Below are 14,335 nucleotides of genomic sequence, written 5' to 3' on the forward strand. Positions count from 1 at the left end.
TACCAATAAAACCTCTATATCATCCCCCACAGTAGCTGAGCCAAGCTTCAGTGTTCAAGCAACAGTGAAGGCCGAAGGAGTTGTGAGACTGTGTACAGACTGACTCCATGGATACAAACAAGAATAGTGCCTTCCTGTCACGTAAAACGTCTTGCCTTTAGAAAAAGGGAACTGGAGCGGAGAGGGACAACTGAAAGAGCTTCATCTAGGGAGAATGTGTATAGGTGCGATATAATTTTTTTTTACTATCTCAACAGTTAAAGAGATTTAAAATCAGAAAGCTATATACCCTGTCAAAAGTGTGTTTGCTCAGAGAAACTGTAGATGCCAATTCACAATGGCCTTTCCCTTAGTGCTGAGGCTTGTCACTAAGTATGACTGTAGTCAACAACAGTGATTTAACACCCCCTATTGTGGCTTTGTGTGCTTAGCCCAAACTCATTACTCCTCTAGTTCTATGCAAGAGATGGGTGCTTCAAATATAGTACTTGGAGCAGCATTTTGTAAGGTAGCTGGAGGTGTCTGTTCTGACGCCTAAACGACATAGAGAGAGAAGGAAATGTTCGTCATGGTACAGTTTGGAGGTAAGTGAATTACATGATGTCATCTTTACATAATTTGACGCTATTTTATCAACTTTGTAAATAGCTTGCCCTACCTGGTAAATTACAATAGAGGCAGTAACGTCAGAATGGTAAACTATCGACTACTCAAATCTGAATTGATTGAGGATTGATTTTACAACAATACTGTATCTAAATAATAATGATTAATAAGAGATTCTTTGCTTTGTCAGACAACAGAATGGAATTATTCAATTTGAATTGCAGACTGATAAACTTCATCCAAAATTTGAAAGAAAGATGTAATGTGGAATCTCAAGGTAAACACCCTTTCTCTTCTGTTGCAGAAAAATTAAGCAATAAGACTAATTCACTAATCAGCACCAGATATAGCTTCAAAACATCAATCAGTAGCCTGACTGTCAGATTCCTGCTTTGTAGGTAAATGTGCCAGAATATGTAGCTGTCTTGGTGACTTGTACAAATACATGAGCATTGATGTGTGAGAATGTGTGGCGCAGACTGTGTGGAGCTGATGGACAGGTCCGGGGAGCTGATGAGTCTGAACGAGAGGGAACAGAGTGTGGAGCGGGCCAGCAGCTTTCTGAAGGAGAGGCAGAGCTACATCCTCCTACAGGTGTCCAGTGAGTCTCTCTAACCTACTACAGGTGTCCAGTGAGTCTCTCTAACCTACTACAGGTGTCCAGTGAGTCTCTCTAACCTCCTACAGGTGTCCAGTGACACTCTCTAACCTCCTACAGGTGTCCAGTGAGTCTCTCTAACCTCCTACCAGTGTCCAGTGAGTCTCTCTAACCTCCTACAGGTGTCCAGTGAGTCTCTCTAACCTCCTACCAGTGTCCAGTGAGTCTCTCTAACCTCCTACAGGTGTCCAGTGAGTCTCTCTAACCTCCTACCAGTGTCCAGTGAGTCTCTCTAACCTCCTACAGGTGTCCAGTGAGTCTCTCTAACCTCCTACAGGTGTCCAGTGAGTCTCTCTAACCTTAATACAATCTTGTACTACCTGATGAGGGACATAGCAACACCACAGAGTAGAGTCTTTCAAACAGTTGTATTGTCTGAAATTGAATGGATGTATTAATGTGTGTAAACATGTTTTAGTTTTATACGGTTGAATTTATAGAATTACCATCGAATTTTTACAGGAGATGATGGTACTGATGGTAACAAGTATCTACCTCTCCTAAACAACCTGGGAAGGTGTCATCCTGAATTAGCAGGTAAGAACACAGGTGACCGTTTCTATATCGGTTTATGGAAACATATCAAATGTCAAATATCAATGTTCTGTACATTCTTACACAGTGTTCTATATTTAAAAAATATTCTGTTTTTTCTGTTTGTTCCATCCAACCTATTCCTCAGAGATTCTGCGGAAGATGTCTCTACCCAGTCGGGAGCGAGATAGAAAAGGCGGTCCCTACAGAAAAGGCTGGCCACAGAGGGACGCTCTTATCAACCAAACTCGGAACAAGACCACGAGTGGAAACAAGAAGAGTAATTCCATCAAATAGTGACCAAACGCCACTGAATAGTGTGTCCATGTTTCAGATAATAATAATTAATCAGGCGACTTATCCAAAAAACGTACCAGGACTTTAAATAAAGTGTTTTTGAATAAATGACTCTCAGACTGTCGATATAGATTATTTACAAATGTGCACAGTGGTATTTATTGCTTTGACTTTGCATTTTAGCCTATAGTAAGAATATGCAGATTACATAATTAGGCTACAGGGAAAAGGGAAGACCAGCCCCCTCTTGGACGCAGTTGCGGCTCAGGTTCTCGACCCCTCGCAGCACTAGACTTAAGTTCGGACAGTATTTTACAATGTCAGCGTCCGAGTTTGAGTCTTTAGAGAAGACGTTAGAAACACATCTTCCAAAGGAGGAACTTAAAGAAGTGAGACGAATTTTATTCGGAAAGGAGACAAAGTGAGTTGCCTATTCACCGCCCGCTGAAATTATTTAACAACCGGTCGTTGTAATAGGTTTAGCTGGTTATATTATTCCAATTGGCCTCCTTGGCAAACATAGTGATTATGGGACAAGCCTAATATGCCCGCCTTTTCATATCATAAAGTCAATTGTATATTGTGTTTTTGCTACCACGTTGTTAACGAGTCAATCATTATCCGACGTGGACTTTGCTCTCGTTCTAAAAGATAATTGGTTGGTTGTCTTTGCCACTCCAAGTGCTACCAAATCACCTTTCGTGCGAAACAAAAATGATTGGCAGTCCTGGTGACAATCAATATAATAAACTGCACAAAATACAAGTGTGTCTGTGCTTTATCTAGAAGATCCTTATTAAGCAACCTTGATTCTATTTCTGATTACAGGAAGTTGGATCTGCCAGCATGTGCAGTAGAGGCTGCTTCAGAGCGGGACTTTGAACTGCAGGGGCACATGTTCGAGGCTGCCCAGGAGCAGCTTAGGCCCCCGAGGACCGTTCGGGTTGGGCTCATTCAGAATCGCATAGTTCTGCCCACAGATGCACCAGTCTTGGATCAGGTCAATACGTCCCCCCTCTTCAACTCCTCCAAAGAGAGTGGGGGTGGTGGTGTTTATTTGTCAAGTGATTGGACAGGGAACCAGGCCCACCTCCACCACAAACATCTTTTAAGCCAAATAGACACGGAAGGGGCCTTTTTCATGACCGATGTTTATCCTTGTTGCACAGATCACAGCCCTCCACAAGAGGATTGGTGAAATGGTGGATGTAGCTGCCATGTGTGGAGTAAACATTGTGTGCTTCCAGGAGGCCTGGAGTGAGTGGAGTTAAATTTCCCATTCACGTAAATACGTTTCAGTGCCTTGTTAGCTCTGCAAACTAGTCTAGTGTACTTTTCAAGTCCTTTTCAATCAACATGGAGTTGATTACCATAACAAGCATCTGATCATTCGTAATCTGAGATTGATCCTGCTTTTTCGCCAACAGCTATGCCCTTTGCCTTTTGCACACGGGAAAAGGAGCCATGGACTGAGTTTGCAGAGTCTGCAGAGGAGGGGTACACCACACGCTTCTGCCAAGAGGTCAGAGGTCACATTGTTGGCATGTCTCATTATGCCTTATTGAGACATGCGTCACGTTCTGTTATTACATGTTATTCATGGTGGTTCTCTGTGTCTAAGATGTAATTTGATGCATTGGTAATAATGACTTCAAATCTAAAATAAACGTGTTCTACTCTCAGTTGGCAAAGAAATACAACATGGTTGTGGTGTCACCTATTTTGGAGCGAGACGAACTGCGCAGCACTCTCTGGAACACGGCAGTGGTAGTTTCTAACTCTGGCAGCGTGTTAGGCAAAACCAGGAAAAACCACATTCCTCGAGTTGGAGACTTCAACGAGGTTCGTATTTCTCTTCTTGAATATCTAAGCATTCTCGTACTTCCGTCTGACCTACTTTTTTTTCTCGTCCACATGCTGAAAACATACGTTTTCTATGGACAGTTGGACACTGAAATTAGGGGCTTTCAACATTATTTCCGCCCTGTTTGTATCCTACTGGTACAAGGGTCAGAATAATTGGTTAAAGGCTAAAACACAAAAATATTCTCATGTGTCCATGTGTGCACACACACACACACACACACTGACAACACTTTGAGCATCCTACCATCACCACCTAAAGTTCAGAGGACACGCTCATGTTATTTGGAAAATGAAAGCTCCCTCATTACCGCTGTGAATGAAAACAACAGGACCCTGTTTTGTGTTTCCAGTCATGTTGTCATGTCTTCATAGAAACCCAATGTTCGGGACAGAGCACGGTATTTCCTGTGTGGTCCTCAAAGCTCCGTGTGCAACAGGGATGCTCGTCAGCCATTTTGTTTAGGCAACCGTTATGCACTAATTTCTTCTGACTTGCACACTCTTGTTAAATCTACTCTCGTAGCTGTGTGGAACTACTTAGGATAAAGTTTGAACTTTATGCATTACAATTGTTGGCATACTTTGCATGTATCATTTTAGGGATTTTCATATACTTCAAACTTTGACATTAACATGTACATTTACCCCTTTATACCAACCCTACTCTCCCGACATGTTTCACTTTCACAGTCTACATATTACATGGAGGGCAACACAGGCCATAGAGTGTTTCAGACCCAGTTTGGTAAGATTGCTGTGAATATTTGCTATGGGCGGCATCACCCACTCAACTGGTTCATGTACAGTATGAATGGAGCGGAGATCATTTTCAACCCTTCCGCTACTGTTGGAGGCCTCAGGTATATTGAGGGGGAAGGTACTATGCAGTTTACGAATCTTTCCTGTTGTCATACATAGCACACTGACACTTCTATCATTGTTTTTCAGTGAGCCCATGTGGGCTATTGAGGCTAGGAATGCAGCAATAGCAAACCACTGTTTTACCTGTGGCATTAACCGTGTTGGAACTGTAAGTAAGCGGAAGTGGGTTTTTTCCAGCTTGCTAATGCCTGCTAATGCCTAATAGCTGGGATTTTTCATTTGTTTTGACAGGCAACAGTTTAGCAGTTGGGTGTCTTGTTGGTAAAAGGAAAAGTTTCACCAGCATTTATTCTGTTGTCTGTAGGAACACTTCAAAAATGAATTCACCTCAGGCGATGGTAAAAAAGGTTTGTATTCAAAACAATGTCTACATTTCCAGAATCCCCTTCTATGAACTGGATATCCAGTCTGTCTGTTTTTCCACTCAGCCTTCATGACAGCACTGTACTGTGTTACAGGGAGTCAGGTGGCTGAGCGGTGAGGGAGTCGGACTAGTAATCCGAAGGTTGCCAGTTCGATTCCCGGTCATGCCAACTGACGTTGTGTCCTTGGGCAAGGCACTTCACCCTACTTGCCTCGGGGGAATGTCCCTGTATTTACTGTGAGTCGCTCTGGATAAGAGCGTCTGCTAAAAGACTAAATGTAAATGTAAATGTTATTGAGTGGCAGTCTTTATGTACCATATGCTGCCAATGCATAAGGATACTCATTGGACATGTCGTCCTCTGAGCTACAGTTACAAGGCCATGCAACTGGATCCAGTAGGCATCATAGATCTTGTTGTTATCCAGATGGCCTACTCCTTAGTCGTTTTATGCACACAGCACCAGACTAGTAAGCTGTGTGTAGCTGGATGTTGTTTCGTGCTATAGCTGTCCACTCTGACATCTCTCCTGTCTGGTTTGGGTTACTTATGGTATTTGCCTTTTTCCAGCTCACCAGGACTTTGGGCACTTCTATGGCTCAAGCTATGTAGCTGCCCCTGATGGCAGTCGCTCACCAGGGCTCTCTAGAACCAGGGATGGGCTTCTGGTGGCAGAAGTAGACCTCAACCTGAATCGACAAATCAGTGACAAATGGAGTTTTAAGGTAAACTAACATGGCTGAATTTCTCCACGGTATCCAATTTCTCTTTTAATTAAATCAGACCTTTTACTGTTTGTCCCCCAAACAATTGTCTTCTCACTGTACCCACAGATGACAGGGAGGTATGCTGAGTATGCAGAAGGACTCACCAAAGCAGTCAAAATGGACTTCCAGCCTAACATCATAAAGGAATAGAAGATATCTTCTGATTCAACTATATGCTATTGAGATACAATCAAAGTCTCAGGCCAGTTGAGAAGCACCCTCAATGAACCTTTATTGATTACAATGCGCAAATGCAATCATATATTTCATAAAAAATTAAGGTTGGCATTGAAAACATTCTATTTGTTTTGTAACAAAAATAATTAGCTACCTTCCTATTTAAACCAAAAAACAATGGTCAAATTGAGTATTAAATTAACACAATTATGGCTGGTACAAATCCAGAGTGCAATAACTTATCCCATGATGCTAAAATGTTTAGTTACCTAATCTCCATTTCATATTTGTATTTTAGTGTTTACACACGCAGTGCACAAACTTGTAAAGGGAACCCATTTTAAATGCATGTACTTAAAACATGTTTAAATACTTTATTATTGTACTGTTTAATACTTTTGTAGATGAACTGGTCATGGACTGTTCTTTTTTTTGCACACAGTAAAAAAGCATGTACTGATCAGACTAGGGTTTATGGAGATGACCTGTATACTAGCCAGATATATTCATGAAACAGCTTGATGTATTGCATCAAGTAAATTAGCTTGCCACTTGATTTGTTATTGTTATATAACACACACACAGTTATGGATGTACATTACCTGAGTCTTTCAAGACAATTTCTCCCTATCCTTCCTATTTGTACGTTATATTGCACCAACACAAAGTAGTAGTTTATAAAATATGAAAAGCTAGTCAAGGACAGGGATTGCTGCCACACACAAACCCTTGAGAATTACACTAAACATGACATTATACAAATCCATTGAAGGTGCACAATGTTGCCATCGGCCCTTCTTGCTTTCTGTTCTCCATGCTTATGCTTGGAAAAAAGCATTTCATTTACACAGACTTAAGCAATCTGGTATCTGCTCACAGTTTATCTGGTGGATTGGACTTAATAAACGTGACAGGGAGAAAGTCAAAATGAATTCATGCTATATAGCATCTCCACCCAAGTTAAACAAACAAAAAAAGAACTTGTGTTCCCAAGCTTTCCAGCTGTTACTTCCCTACGCATCAAATGCCAGCGGCTATGTGAACCAAACAGGTGTAGTGACTGCAGCGGGTGTTGTGGTTATTCTAGTAGTGGTCAGCCATGGCAGCACTAAGAGAGAAGAGCCCACAGGGATCTTCAACACTTGGCTTGAGTTGGAGCCTAAGGTCCCATGCTGGAGACCTGCAGACTGGTGTGCCATCACAGTCTAGATGGAACACTAGCGTGATGTATAGTTCAGCTATGTCACATTCCCTGAGCCAATCAGCTCTCCTTGAAAACGAACAGGATGTCCTCGTCCGTGCCATAGCTCCTTCGAGCCTCTTCGAAATTACTAACGCTGGTGCAGCACACTCCTGAAACACACACAAACAGGATTTGCATCAATGCGACTGCTGTTATGTTACTCAGTTGAAGCCAAGGGGCAGACATTCTTTTCCCCACTGAGTACACTGGATTGCGGTATAGGGTCACACTCAGCGTGCTGTCGTGTGGGCGTGACAAAAGAAGTGTTTGGAATGCTTTAAAAATGCTTGACCGTCTTTCATTTACGTGTCACGACTCACGATCTGAATATGCAGGATTGTTGTAGAAGATGCAGCCTGTGCCTCGGTTGAAGCCACTCACGACTACAAAGTGACCCTGGTATTCTGGCTTCCGGCAGAAGCACTTTTGACCCACAGGGAGGAAGCAGCAATACTTGACAGGCGATGAGCAGAGTTCACACATAAGAACCACTGCATTGACCAGAACTATGGCCACATTGCCCTGTTCAAGATGGTCCTGGATTTCCTGAATGGTCACAGAGCTAGACAAGGATATGGGAGACGTTAATTCACAGTAATTACAAACCAGATCAGCCACCGTAATTTAAATATTAAAACAATTAAATTCAGAACTAAACAAACGTACCATTTATTTACCACCACGCCTTTACTCTCAGCCTTCAGAAAGAGCTCATTCACTCTGTCTTCTTCAGTGTCAAAATGTTTCTTGTAGAAGGACTGTTTACAGGAGGGAATTATCATTATGAAGAGCGCACCAACACCTATAAAAGACTACATAACTTGGCTGACTGAAATAAGGTCTTCAGTAGTCTCCAATCTTGATCCCCAGGGCCAACTGCCCTGCATGTTTTAGATGTTTGCCTGCTCCAACGCACCTGATACTGAACGGTTCGTTATCAAGCTCTGCAGAAGCCTGATAACCATTCATTTGAATCAGGTGTGTTGGAGCAGGGAACCATCGAAACCAAACAGGACAGTAGGCCCGAGGTTGGAGACCACTACATTACCTGATTCTTGAACCCTTTGTCTACGCCCAGGGTCTGAGTGCAAAAGCGGTGCTGGACTCCAAGCTGGTTCATGAGGTAGGCCAGGTCAATGGTCCACACACTCTCTGTCAACTTCAGCTCCCAACAAGCACTTTGAAACTCCTCATCACTGACAGGGTGGAGGTATCTGCCACACACAGTGTAAGGAAGAAGGGTTGGTCACTGGGTTAATAGCTGTAGCTCACTAGTCACTATGGTAAAATCACAACCAACTTTCTTGTTAAGGTTAGGCTTACTTCAACACCATTTTTGAGCAAGCTAACCCGCAGTCCCAGTGGTACAATTGCCGAATGACGGGTACATTCAGCAGAACGACATCATCTGTGAGGAAGATGAGATCCTGTTAACAAGGGGCTAGCAAGCAAGCAAATTGGCCAACAGTGGTGTTGTGGTGTTCATGAGTCAAGCCCATGCAAGTAGTCGATTATACACGAAACTTGCATTGTTACAGTTGTGATCAAGCACTTACCTGTCATTCTGTGGTATATTTCGGAATTGCTAAAGGCTAAATCCAATCTATAGACAGCGAAGCCCAGAAAGAACAGCGTTACAGTTGATAATCCAAGGTTGGATTGCCTCATCAATGCTGCTGTTGTCTTGCAACCACATTAGCTAGCTGGCTAAGCTACTTAGCTAACACTGGAACATACTGTAACTCAAATGAACCAGTTAGCTCTAGCTAACGGTAGACTATGTAGCTCTAAGTCGTATTGATTCTCCAACTTGATGATCGATTTATACAGTCAAAGTGGTTAGCTGGCTAAAACGGGGCGATACAACCGATAGTTGTTGAGTATTTTTGTAGGTAATGTGGTACAAATTACTAGCCACGACAGCTGCTGGCTTTCAAATGGCTAACTAGTTAGCCACCCGCCCTGGCTAACGCAAAACTCCCATTTCGGTAAGGGGTTGCTGTGTTCATAAAAAGTGCACTGCCTTCCGGTGTAACAATTATGACCACAAACGATACACTACAAACGCTGTTGATATAAAATAAATTGTTGTATTATTCTAATGATTGATCATAGTTCGGCAGTATAAATCAATTTAATTAAACTAATGAAATAAATTGCACTATTGCCCGGTGGGTGGTATTGGCGATCGCCAGCAGGGGGCACCGAATAGTAAATCGGAGAAGTCTTATTCAGGAAAAGGAAGTCAACACAACACAGCAGAGCAGGCGGGCCGTAAGTAGAACGTTCAAAGGATGCTTGTTAGTTGAATAAAAGAAACGTTAGTTATTTAATCAAAATTACAGACCAACATTAAGGTAATTAGGTAGCCCTGTTATCTGGTCGTGTTTAGACGTTTAAGAAGAATAGAGTAAATAATTAAATGTCTGCGCAAATTGGCAATGGGATGGTGCGAAGAAAATGCATGCATGGTAGCTAGCTAGCGAGCTAAGTTAGCTAACTTAGTACTGTAGAGCTAGCTTAGTTCATGGATAGGGTTAGAATTTAATGATCGTGTTTCATAGTGTTTCATGGTTTTTCTAATCATTTACTTGTTTTAAATAGATTTGAAATAACGTGTTCCTTTTCATGATGCAGAAAGTTAACCATTGTAAGAAAATACTTCGAAGATGTCTATTGGGGTGCCAATCAAAGTCCTCCATGAAGCCGAGGGGCACATTGTTACCTGTGAGACCAACACAGGTGAGGTGTACAGAGGGAAGCTCATTGAAGCAGAGGACAACATGAACTGCCAGGTAAGAATACACAAATCCTTACATTTTATCAACTTGTATTAACCCTCACTGTCCCATATACATAGTAACCAAATATCTTAAAACGCACAGTATAACGAATATATGTTTCCTCCCTTTTAGATGGCAAACATTACAGTGACCCACAGAGATGGTCGTGTAGCTCAGCTGGAGCAAGTGTACATCCGAGGCAGCAAGATTCGTTTCTTAATTTTGCCGGATATGTTAAAGAACGCGCCCATGCTCAAGAGCATGAAGAACAAGAACCAGGCTGCAGGAGCAGGAAGAGGAAAAGCTGCCATTCTCAAAGCACAAGGTACATTCATCCTTTTGCTGCCCTATTTTATCTTTGGCAACTTTTACATTTATATCCATTTTATGTCTTGCACTACTGTTTAGGTCTTTAGTAATTGTTTAGCTCCTTAGTATTAGACTGTTGCATTTTATTTACACATGAAACAAAAAAAACAAGATCCGTATATATGTTTATTGTATGCACCTTTCTGCCACAGTAAATTCAGTGTCTGTGAAAACGTATATGGCATTAACACATTCTGATTCTGATCCTCCATCAGTCTTGTTCACAAGATCTCTACCGCTAAGGTGTCTTGATGGATATTGTGTTGAATGTCCAACTGTATTAACCCTTGCTGCTTTTCTGGGTCCTTTTCAGTGGCAGCTCGAGGCCGGGGGCGTGGAGGAATGGGCCGAGGAAATGTTTTCCAGAAAAGAAGATAGTTGTTGTTTTTCTGTGTACACTTTACCTTAAACGTACGTGAATTGAAATATGAACAGTGATGCTAATGTAGTACTGTTATCGCATTTATGGGAACTGCTGTAATTGTTATTGCATGGTCGTCACTGTTGAGCATAATTCCTATGTAACTACATTCTATGTAGTCGCAATAGTGAATGTACACTTAAGCTAAAGTGTTACTGAATTTGTTCTTTGTAGTATCTGTGAGCAGGAATTTGATTTTGCAATTTTAAACAAATTAAAATGATTTTCTCTAAACTGTCTCTGGAAGCGATATCAGACAATACATAAATATGTTTTAGTTTATTTAATGCAGGGATTGTACCTGCCTAATGACATCACAGCTGTGTGTACATTTAAACAAGGAGTATGTATGTTTAGGCTTTAGTGTGTTCCGTAAGTGGTTCCCATAGACAGCTGTAAAAACAAACTTCAGATTAGATGCATCTCCTTAAGGAGCATTAAAACATTTAGGATTTTCTACATGTCTTGATTTGGCGAAACGGGAATGGAGAGCGTAAGATGGTCACTCACAGATTCAGTGTCATCACTGTCCTCAAGGACTGTGGTTTTGTGTTTTTGGTAATAATGCCTTCTCTTTGTACATGTCACCAGAACCCAGTCACAAACTGCACCTGTCTATAGATGAAATACGTGATTTACAGATATCATTCACTATTCATACTTTCGTACCAAAAATACCATACATATGAAGTCTAAATACTGCAGTTGGGTTCAGATATTTATTGCTGTGCATTTGGAAGTCTTAAATTATTTGGGATTGGACGACATACCAGAGAGAGGAACGACAGCGCTGCACCCAAATTCACGATGGTTGGGACAATGCTGAATTTACCTGCCTGCAAAAATGTAATGATTACATTGTAGTGATCCAACAGGTAGCCATTGCATCATGGTGGATACATTTTAGTAACCTGATCTTGTCAAGACTGTTTGTGCAGATGAAGCATTGTGGTTGGAAAGCCTCACATTTCCAAAAACGATGACATCAAAACGGATTCCATAGGCTTTGGTCAAGGTTCTTGTTTCCTCACCATCACTGTTGTTGAAGTATTTTGCAAACCTGAAGAAAATTAACCATTAAATCAGAGGGATTCTTGGTAGTGGTGGAATCATACATAACGTCAAAACAGGATATAGAACTTGGTTCCTCAGTTTATTTGTTTCACCTGAAGTTGTATCCAGGAGCAACCTTGTTGGTAGGGTTTTTGTCGTCAAGCCGACGGAAGGTGTACTGAGGTTGGCAAGGCTTCCCCCACCAGTCTAGGTCACAGGTCCAGTCGATAAAAACACCAAGCACGCCACCCTTCACAAACACAACCTCATGTTTTACACTCCATCTTTTATTCGTGATGAAAGATGTTATTATACTTACCAATTTTTCTTATGAAAGATCAAACTGACAACATTTAGAATAACTGCAGATAGTTTGATCCAATCAAGGTTTTTATCATCTGTGTGTCACCTTTGTGATGTACTTTAGGCTCACCTTGACAGCCATGGTCTGAAAGTCTTCTTCGGCCTCTAAGACCATGGTCTTAAGACGGAAAATGGGACAGTGAGGATCTGTCTTGCGACTGAATTCACATCGCTTCAGGTATGAAGTGTTGATGATGTCAGACATGATGTTTCTTCTACAAAGCAAAAGAAGCAAATAGGTTGGTCTGACTATGTTTATAGGAAGCAAATAAAGAAAGAGTAAAATAAACATTACCCGTTGAAGTTGAACTTGGGGTATGTCACGCTGTTTTTGATCAGTACTGTAAAGTTCTCTGCTGTACCCAGCAGTGCTGGCCTAATGAGATACAAAACACAGTATAAATTCACACCCTATCACTCCACAATAAAACCAAAATGTTGTATCACATACTGAGGGATAAAAAGTGTGTAATTCAACATATTGACTTTCTTACTCAGGTATGTTAACATCTAATTCAAGTGGACACCAAGATTGCACCTCACAGGTCTTGATGGTGTCTGAATAGTCCACACATAGGCCAGTCTGGATACCTTAAAAATGAGCAATATTCTGTCATCTTTGCGTCACCAGAGCAAAACATTCAACAAACTCCAACAAATAAATCCTCGAAGTGGAGATTTTAGGATCATGATTCTGAAACTATACTAGTAATTAAATGGCAATGTTCAGTTATGAACATTGACATACTGTACATTTAACAATTGTTTTAGCAAAGTAAACATAATCTATTGTAGTAGCATGCCTACCATTGCCACGAGGATCACTGAAACCCTCAGTGCAGTCACAGTCATCTATACAAATTGCTGATGTGGTCGGGAGCTTGAAAACAGATACAGTTCCAGTGATATTCAAATACTTAACTTTTCCATTTCCAACTTTTCCATTTAAAACAGAGGCAGTATCCTTCTACTACACATACAGAAGTAACACATGAAAAAACATATTGGGAAATGTTTTAGATAATTAGAACAAATTGCAGGAACAAACATTCAGTGATTTACCTCAGGACAGCTTGACTGAGTTTGCCTTGGGGTAATAATCGCATTAGTCAAAACAAAAAACGAATTCTCCCCCTGTCATACAGGAAAACAAGAGGTTTTAGCAGGGTGCCATGAAAGTGCTACACTGATGACATACAATGACTGTGTATTTTATTTTAAAGAAAATGTTCATGTCCCCCCCACCCCAAATGTTTCGAGGTAAAGGATGGGTCAGGGACCTGAGGTGGGATGACAAAGTCAGCCACATCCCAAATCTGGGGTCCCAAATCGGAGGAGTTGGTGAGAGCATATCCCTTGACCTTAGTGGTGACCGAGCTGATTACAGAGTCTGTGTCCTGGTAGCCCTTCTGCAGGTAACATACATACCTAGAAGGGGAGTGGATGCAGCATAACAGAAATATCTTACCGTCTCACTAAAGAATATCAAAAACACACAGTACATTAAACACAGAGTGAAACAAAGTCAGGCTCGCTTCAAAACTCTTACATGCAGTAGTATTCTTAGGTTTAAACAAACGTACCCGAAGACGTAAGCAACGATCAGAAAATTTATCAATCTGAAGAGAAGTCCTACTCCTTTGCTCTTAATAATAATTGTTCTGGGTGTTTCATAATCAAAGAAACAGCTGAGACAGTCTTGACAGCAACAAGTAGTCTTTGTCATGGCTATACACTTTCAGAACTGCAGGCAGTGTACAGTTGGACATGAGTGGGAGGTATGAGTACAACCTTCAGTTTACAGTGTCAAATATAACATTCAAATCAGCGTTGTGGTTCATATATGTTCAAATGTACAACTCATTTGAATAAAATATGTATTCGCAAAAATGCTCTTGTGAGTGGCTATATATACACTGCAAATGGACAGACAATTTGAAGCGGGAAACTGG

At 41.3% G+C, this 14,335-nt stretch overlaps 5 protein-coding genes across 7 annotated transcripts; 3 read left to right on the forward strand and 2 right to left on the reverse strand.

Annotated features, from left to right (window-relative positions):
- The first annotated feature begins 548 nt into the window (after positions 1-548).
- LOC136938276 (uncharacterized protein C22orf15) lies at positions 549-2,120 on the forward strand. The gene is made up of 5 exons (XM_067231582.1): positions 549-584; positions 797-883; positions 1,085-1,207; positions 1,727-1,801; positions 1,947-2,120. Exons 1-5 carry the CDS (start codon positions 560-562, stop codon positions 2,093-2,095), a joined length of 459 nt encoding a protein of 152 aa, XP_067087683.1. The 5' UTR covers positions 549-559; the 3' UTR covers positions 2,096-2,120.
- A 244-nt stretch (positions 2,121-2,364) lies between these two features.
- upb1 (ureidopropionase, beta) lies at positions 2,365-6,526 on the forward strand. Its single transcript, XM_067230892.1, has 10 exons — positions 2,365-2,516; positions 2,924-3,095; positions 3,265-3,352; positions 3,523-3,617; positions 3,779-3,937; positions 4,652-4,821; positions 4,910-4,991; positions 5,148-5,190; positions 5,778-5,932; positions 6,041-6,526. The coding sequence occupies exons 1-10, from the start codon at positions 2,413-2,415 to the stop codon at positions 6,122-6,124; spliced, it is 1,152 nt and encodes a 383-aa protein (XP_067086993.1). The 5' UTR covers positions 2,365-2,412; the 3' UTR covers positions 6,125-6,526.
- Positions 6,527-6,643: 117 nt separating this feature from the next.
- Positions 6,644-9,363, reverse strand: gucd1 (guanylyl cyclase domain containing 1). Its single transcript, XM_067230893.1, has 6 exons — positions 8,951-9,363; positions 8,718-8,802; positions 8,443-8,608; positions 8,061-8,152; positions 7,715-7,956; positions 6,644-7,504 (listed from the first exon to the last, which is right to left on the reverse strand). Exons 1-6 carry the CDS (start codon positions 9,060-9,062, stop codon positions 7,413-7,415), a joined length of 789 nt encoding a protein of 262 aa, XP_067086994.1. The 5' UTR covers positions 9,063-9,363; the 3' UTR covers positions 6,644-7,412.
- Positions 8,439-11,201, forward strand: snrpd3 (small nuclear ribonucleoprotein D3 polypeptide). 3 transcript variants are annotated; one of them, XM_067230896.1, is made up of 4 exons: positions 8,439-8,517; positions 10,032-10,189; positions 10,310-10,502; positions 10,860-11,201. In XM_067230896.1, exons 2-4 carry the CDS (start codon positions 10,064-10,066, stop codon positions 10,922-10,924), a joined length of 384 nt encoding a protein of 127 aa, XP_067086997.1. In that variant the 5' UTR covers positions 8,439-8,517; positions 10,032-10,063; the 3' UTR covers positions 10,925-11,201. The 3 variants fall into 3 exon arrangements, with proteins under 3 accessions (XP_067086997.1, XP_067086996.1, XP_067086995.1); XM_067230895.1 differs by lacking the exon at positions 8,439-8,517 and adding an exon at positions 9,633-9,668; XM_067230894.1 differs by lacking the exon at positions 8,439-8,517 and adding an exon at positions 9,656-9,751.
- A 222-nt stretch (positions 11,202-11,423) lies between these two features.
- Positions 11,424-14,109, reverse strand: p2rx4b (purinergic receptor P2X, ligand-gated ion channel, 4b). The gene is made up of 11 exons (XM_067230947.1): positions 13,967-14,109; positions 13,664-13,811; positions 13,446-13,517; positions 13,191-13,263; positions 12,878-12,974; positions 12,679-12,759; positions 12,454-12,598; positions 12,134-12,270; positions 11,934-12,027; positions 11,738-11,803; positions 11,424-11,582 (listed from the first exon to the last, which is right to left on the reverse strand). Exons 1-11 carry the CDS (start codon positions 14,107-14,109, stop codon positions 11,424-11,426), a joined length of 1,215 nt encoding a protein of 404 aa, XP_067087048.1.
- Positions 14,110-14,335: the final 226 nt, after the last annotated feature.

Source organism: Osmerus mordax, chromosome 28 (assembly GCF_038355195.1).
Source record: "Osmerus mordax isolate fOsmMor3 chromosome 28, fOsmMor3.pri, whole genome shotgun sequence".
Lineage (NCBI taxonomy): Eukaryota > Metazoa > Chordata > Actinopteri > Osmeriformes > Osmeridae > Osmerus > Osmerus mordax.

Excerpts from the sequence above, each read along its gene's own strand:
- LOC136938276 (XM_067231582.1), top strand. The coding sequence starts at position 560 with ATGTTCGTCATGGTACAGTTTGGAG. Across the intron at positions 1,208-1,726 it reads CATCCTCCTACAGGTGTCCA|GAGATGATGGTACTGATGGT; the intron begins GTGAGTCTCTCT and ends GAATTTTTACAG. Across the intron at positions 1,802-1,946 it reads GTGTCATCCTGAATTAGCAG|AGATTCTGCGGAAGATGTCT; the intron begins GTAAGAACACAG and ends CCTATTCCTCAG.
- upb1 (XM_067230892.1), top strand. The coding sequence starts at position 2,413 with ATGTCAGCGTCCGAGTTTGAGTCTTTAGAGAAGACGTTAGAAACACAT. Across the intron at positions 2,517-2,923 it reads TTATTCGGAAAGGAGACAAA|GAAGTTGGATCTGCCAGCAT; the intron begins GTGAGTTGCCTA and ends TTCTGATTACAG. Across the intron at positions 5,933-6,040 it reads GTGACAAATGGAGTTTTAAG|ATGACAGGGAGGTATGCTGA; the intron begins GTAAACTAACAT and ends CTGTACCCACAG.
- gucd1 (XM_067230893.1), bottom strand. The coding sequence starts at position 9,062 with ATGAGGCAATCCAACCTTGGATTATCAACTGTAACGCTGTTCTTTCTG. Across the intron at positions 8,609-8,717 it reads TGCTCAAAAATGGTGTTGAA|ATACCTCCACCCTGTCAGTG; the intron begins GTAAGCCTAACC and ends TGTGTGTGGCAG. Across the intron at positions 8,153-8,442 it reads ACAAAGGGTTCAAGAATCAG|TCCTTCTACAAGAAACATTT; the intron begins GTAATGTAGTGG and ends TCCTGTAAACAG.
- snrpd3 (XM_067230896.1), top strand. The coding sequence starts at position 10,064 with ATGTCTATTGGGGTGCCAATCAAAGTCCTCCATGAAGCCGAGGGGCAC. Across the intron at positions 10,190-10,309 it reads AGGACAACATGAACTGCCAG|ATGGCAAACATTACAGTGAC; the intron begins GTAAGAATACAC and ends CCTCCCTTTTAG. Across the intron at positions 10,503-10,859 it reads TGCCATTCTCAAAGCACAAG|TGGCAGCTCGAGGCCGGGGG; the intron begins GTACATTCATCC and ends GGTCCTTTTCAG.
- p2rx4b (XM_067230947.1), bottom strand. The coding sequence starts at position 14,109 with ATGACAAAGACTACTTGTTGCTGTCAAGACTGTCTCAGCTGTTTCTTT. Across the intron at positions 12,975-13,190 it reads CAGTGATCCTCGTGGCAATG|GTATCCAGACTGGCCTATGT; the intron begins GTAGGCATGCTA and ends CTCATTTTTAAG. Across the intron at positions 11,583-11,737 it reads CGCTGTCGTTCCTCTCTCTG|ACAGGTGCAGTTTGTGACTG; the intron begins GTATGTCGTCCA and ends TTTCATCTATAG.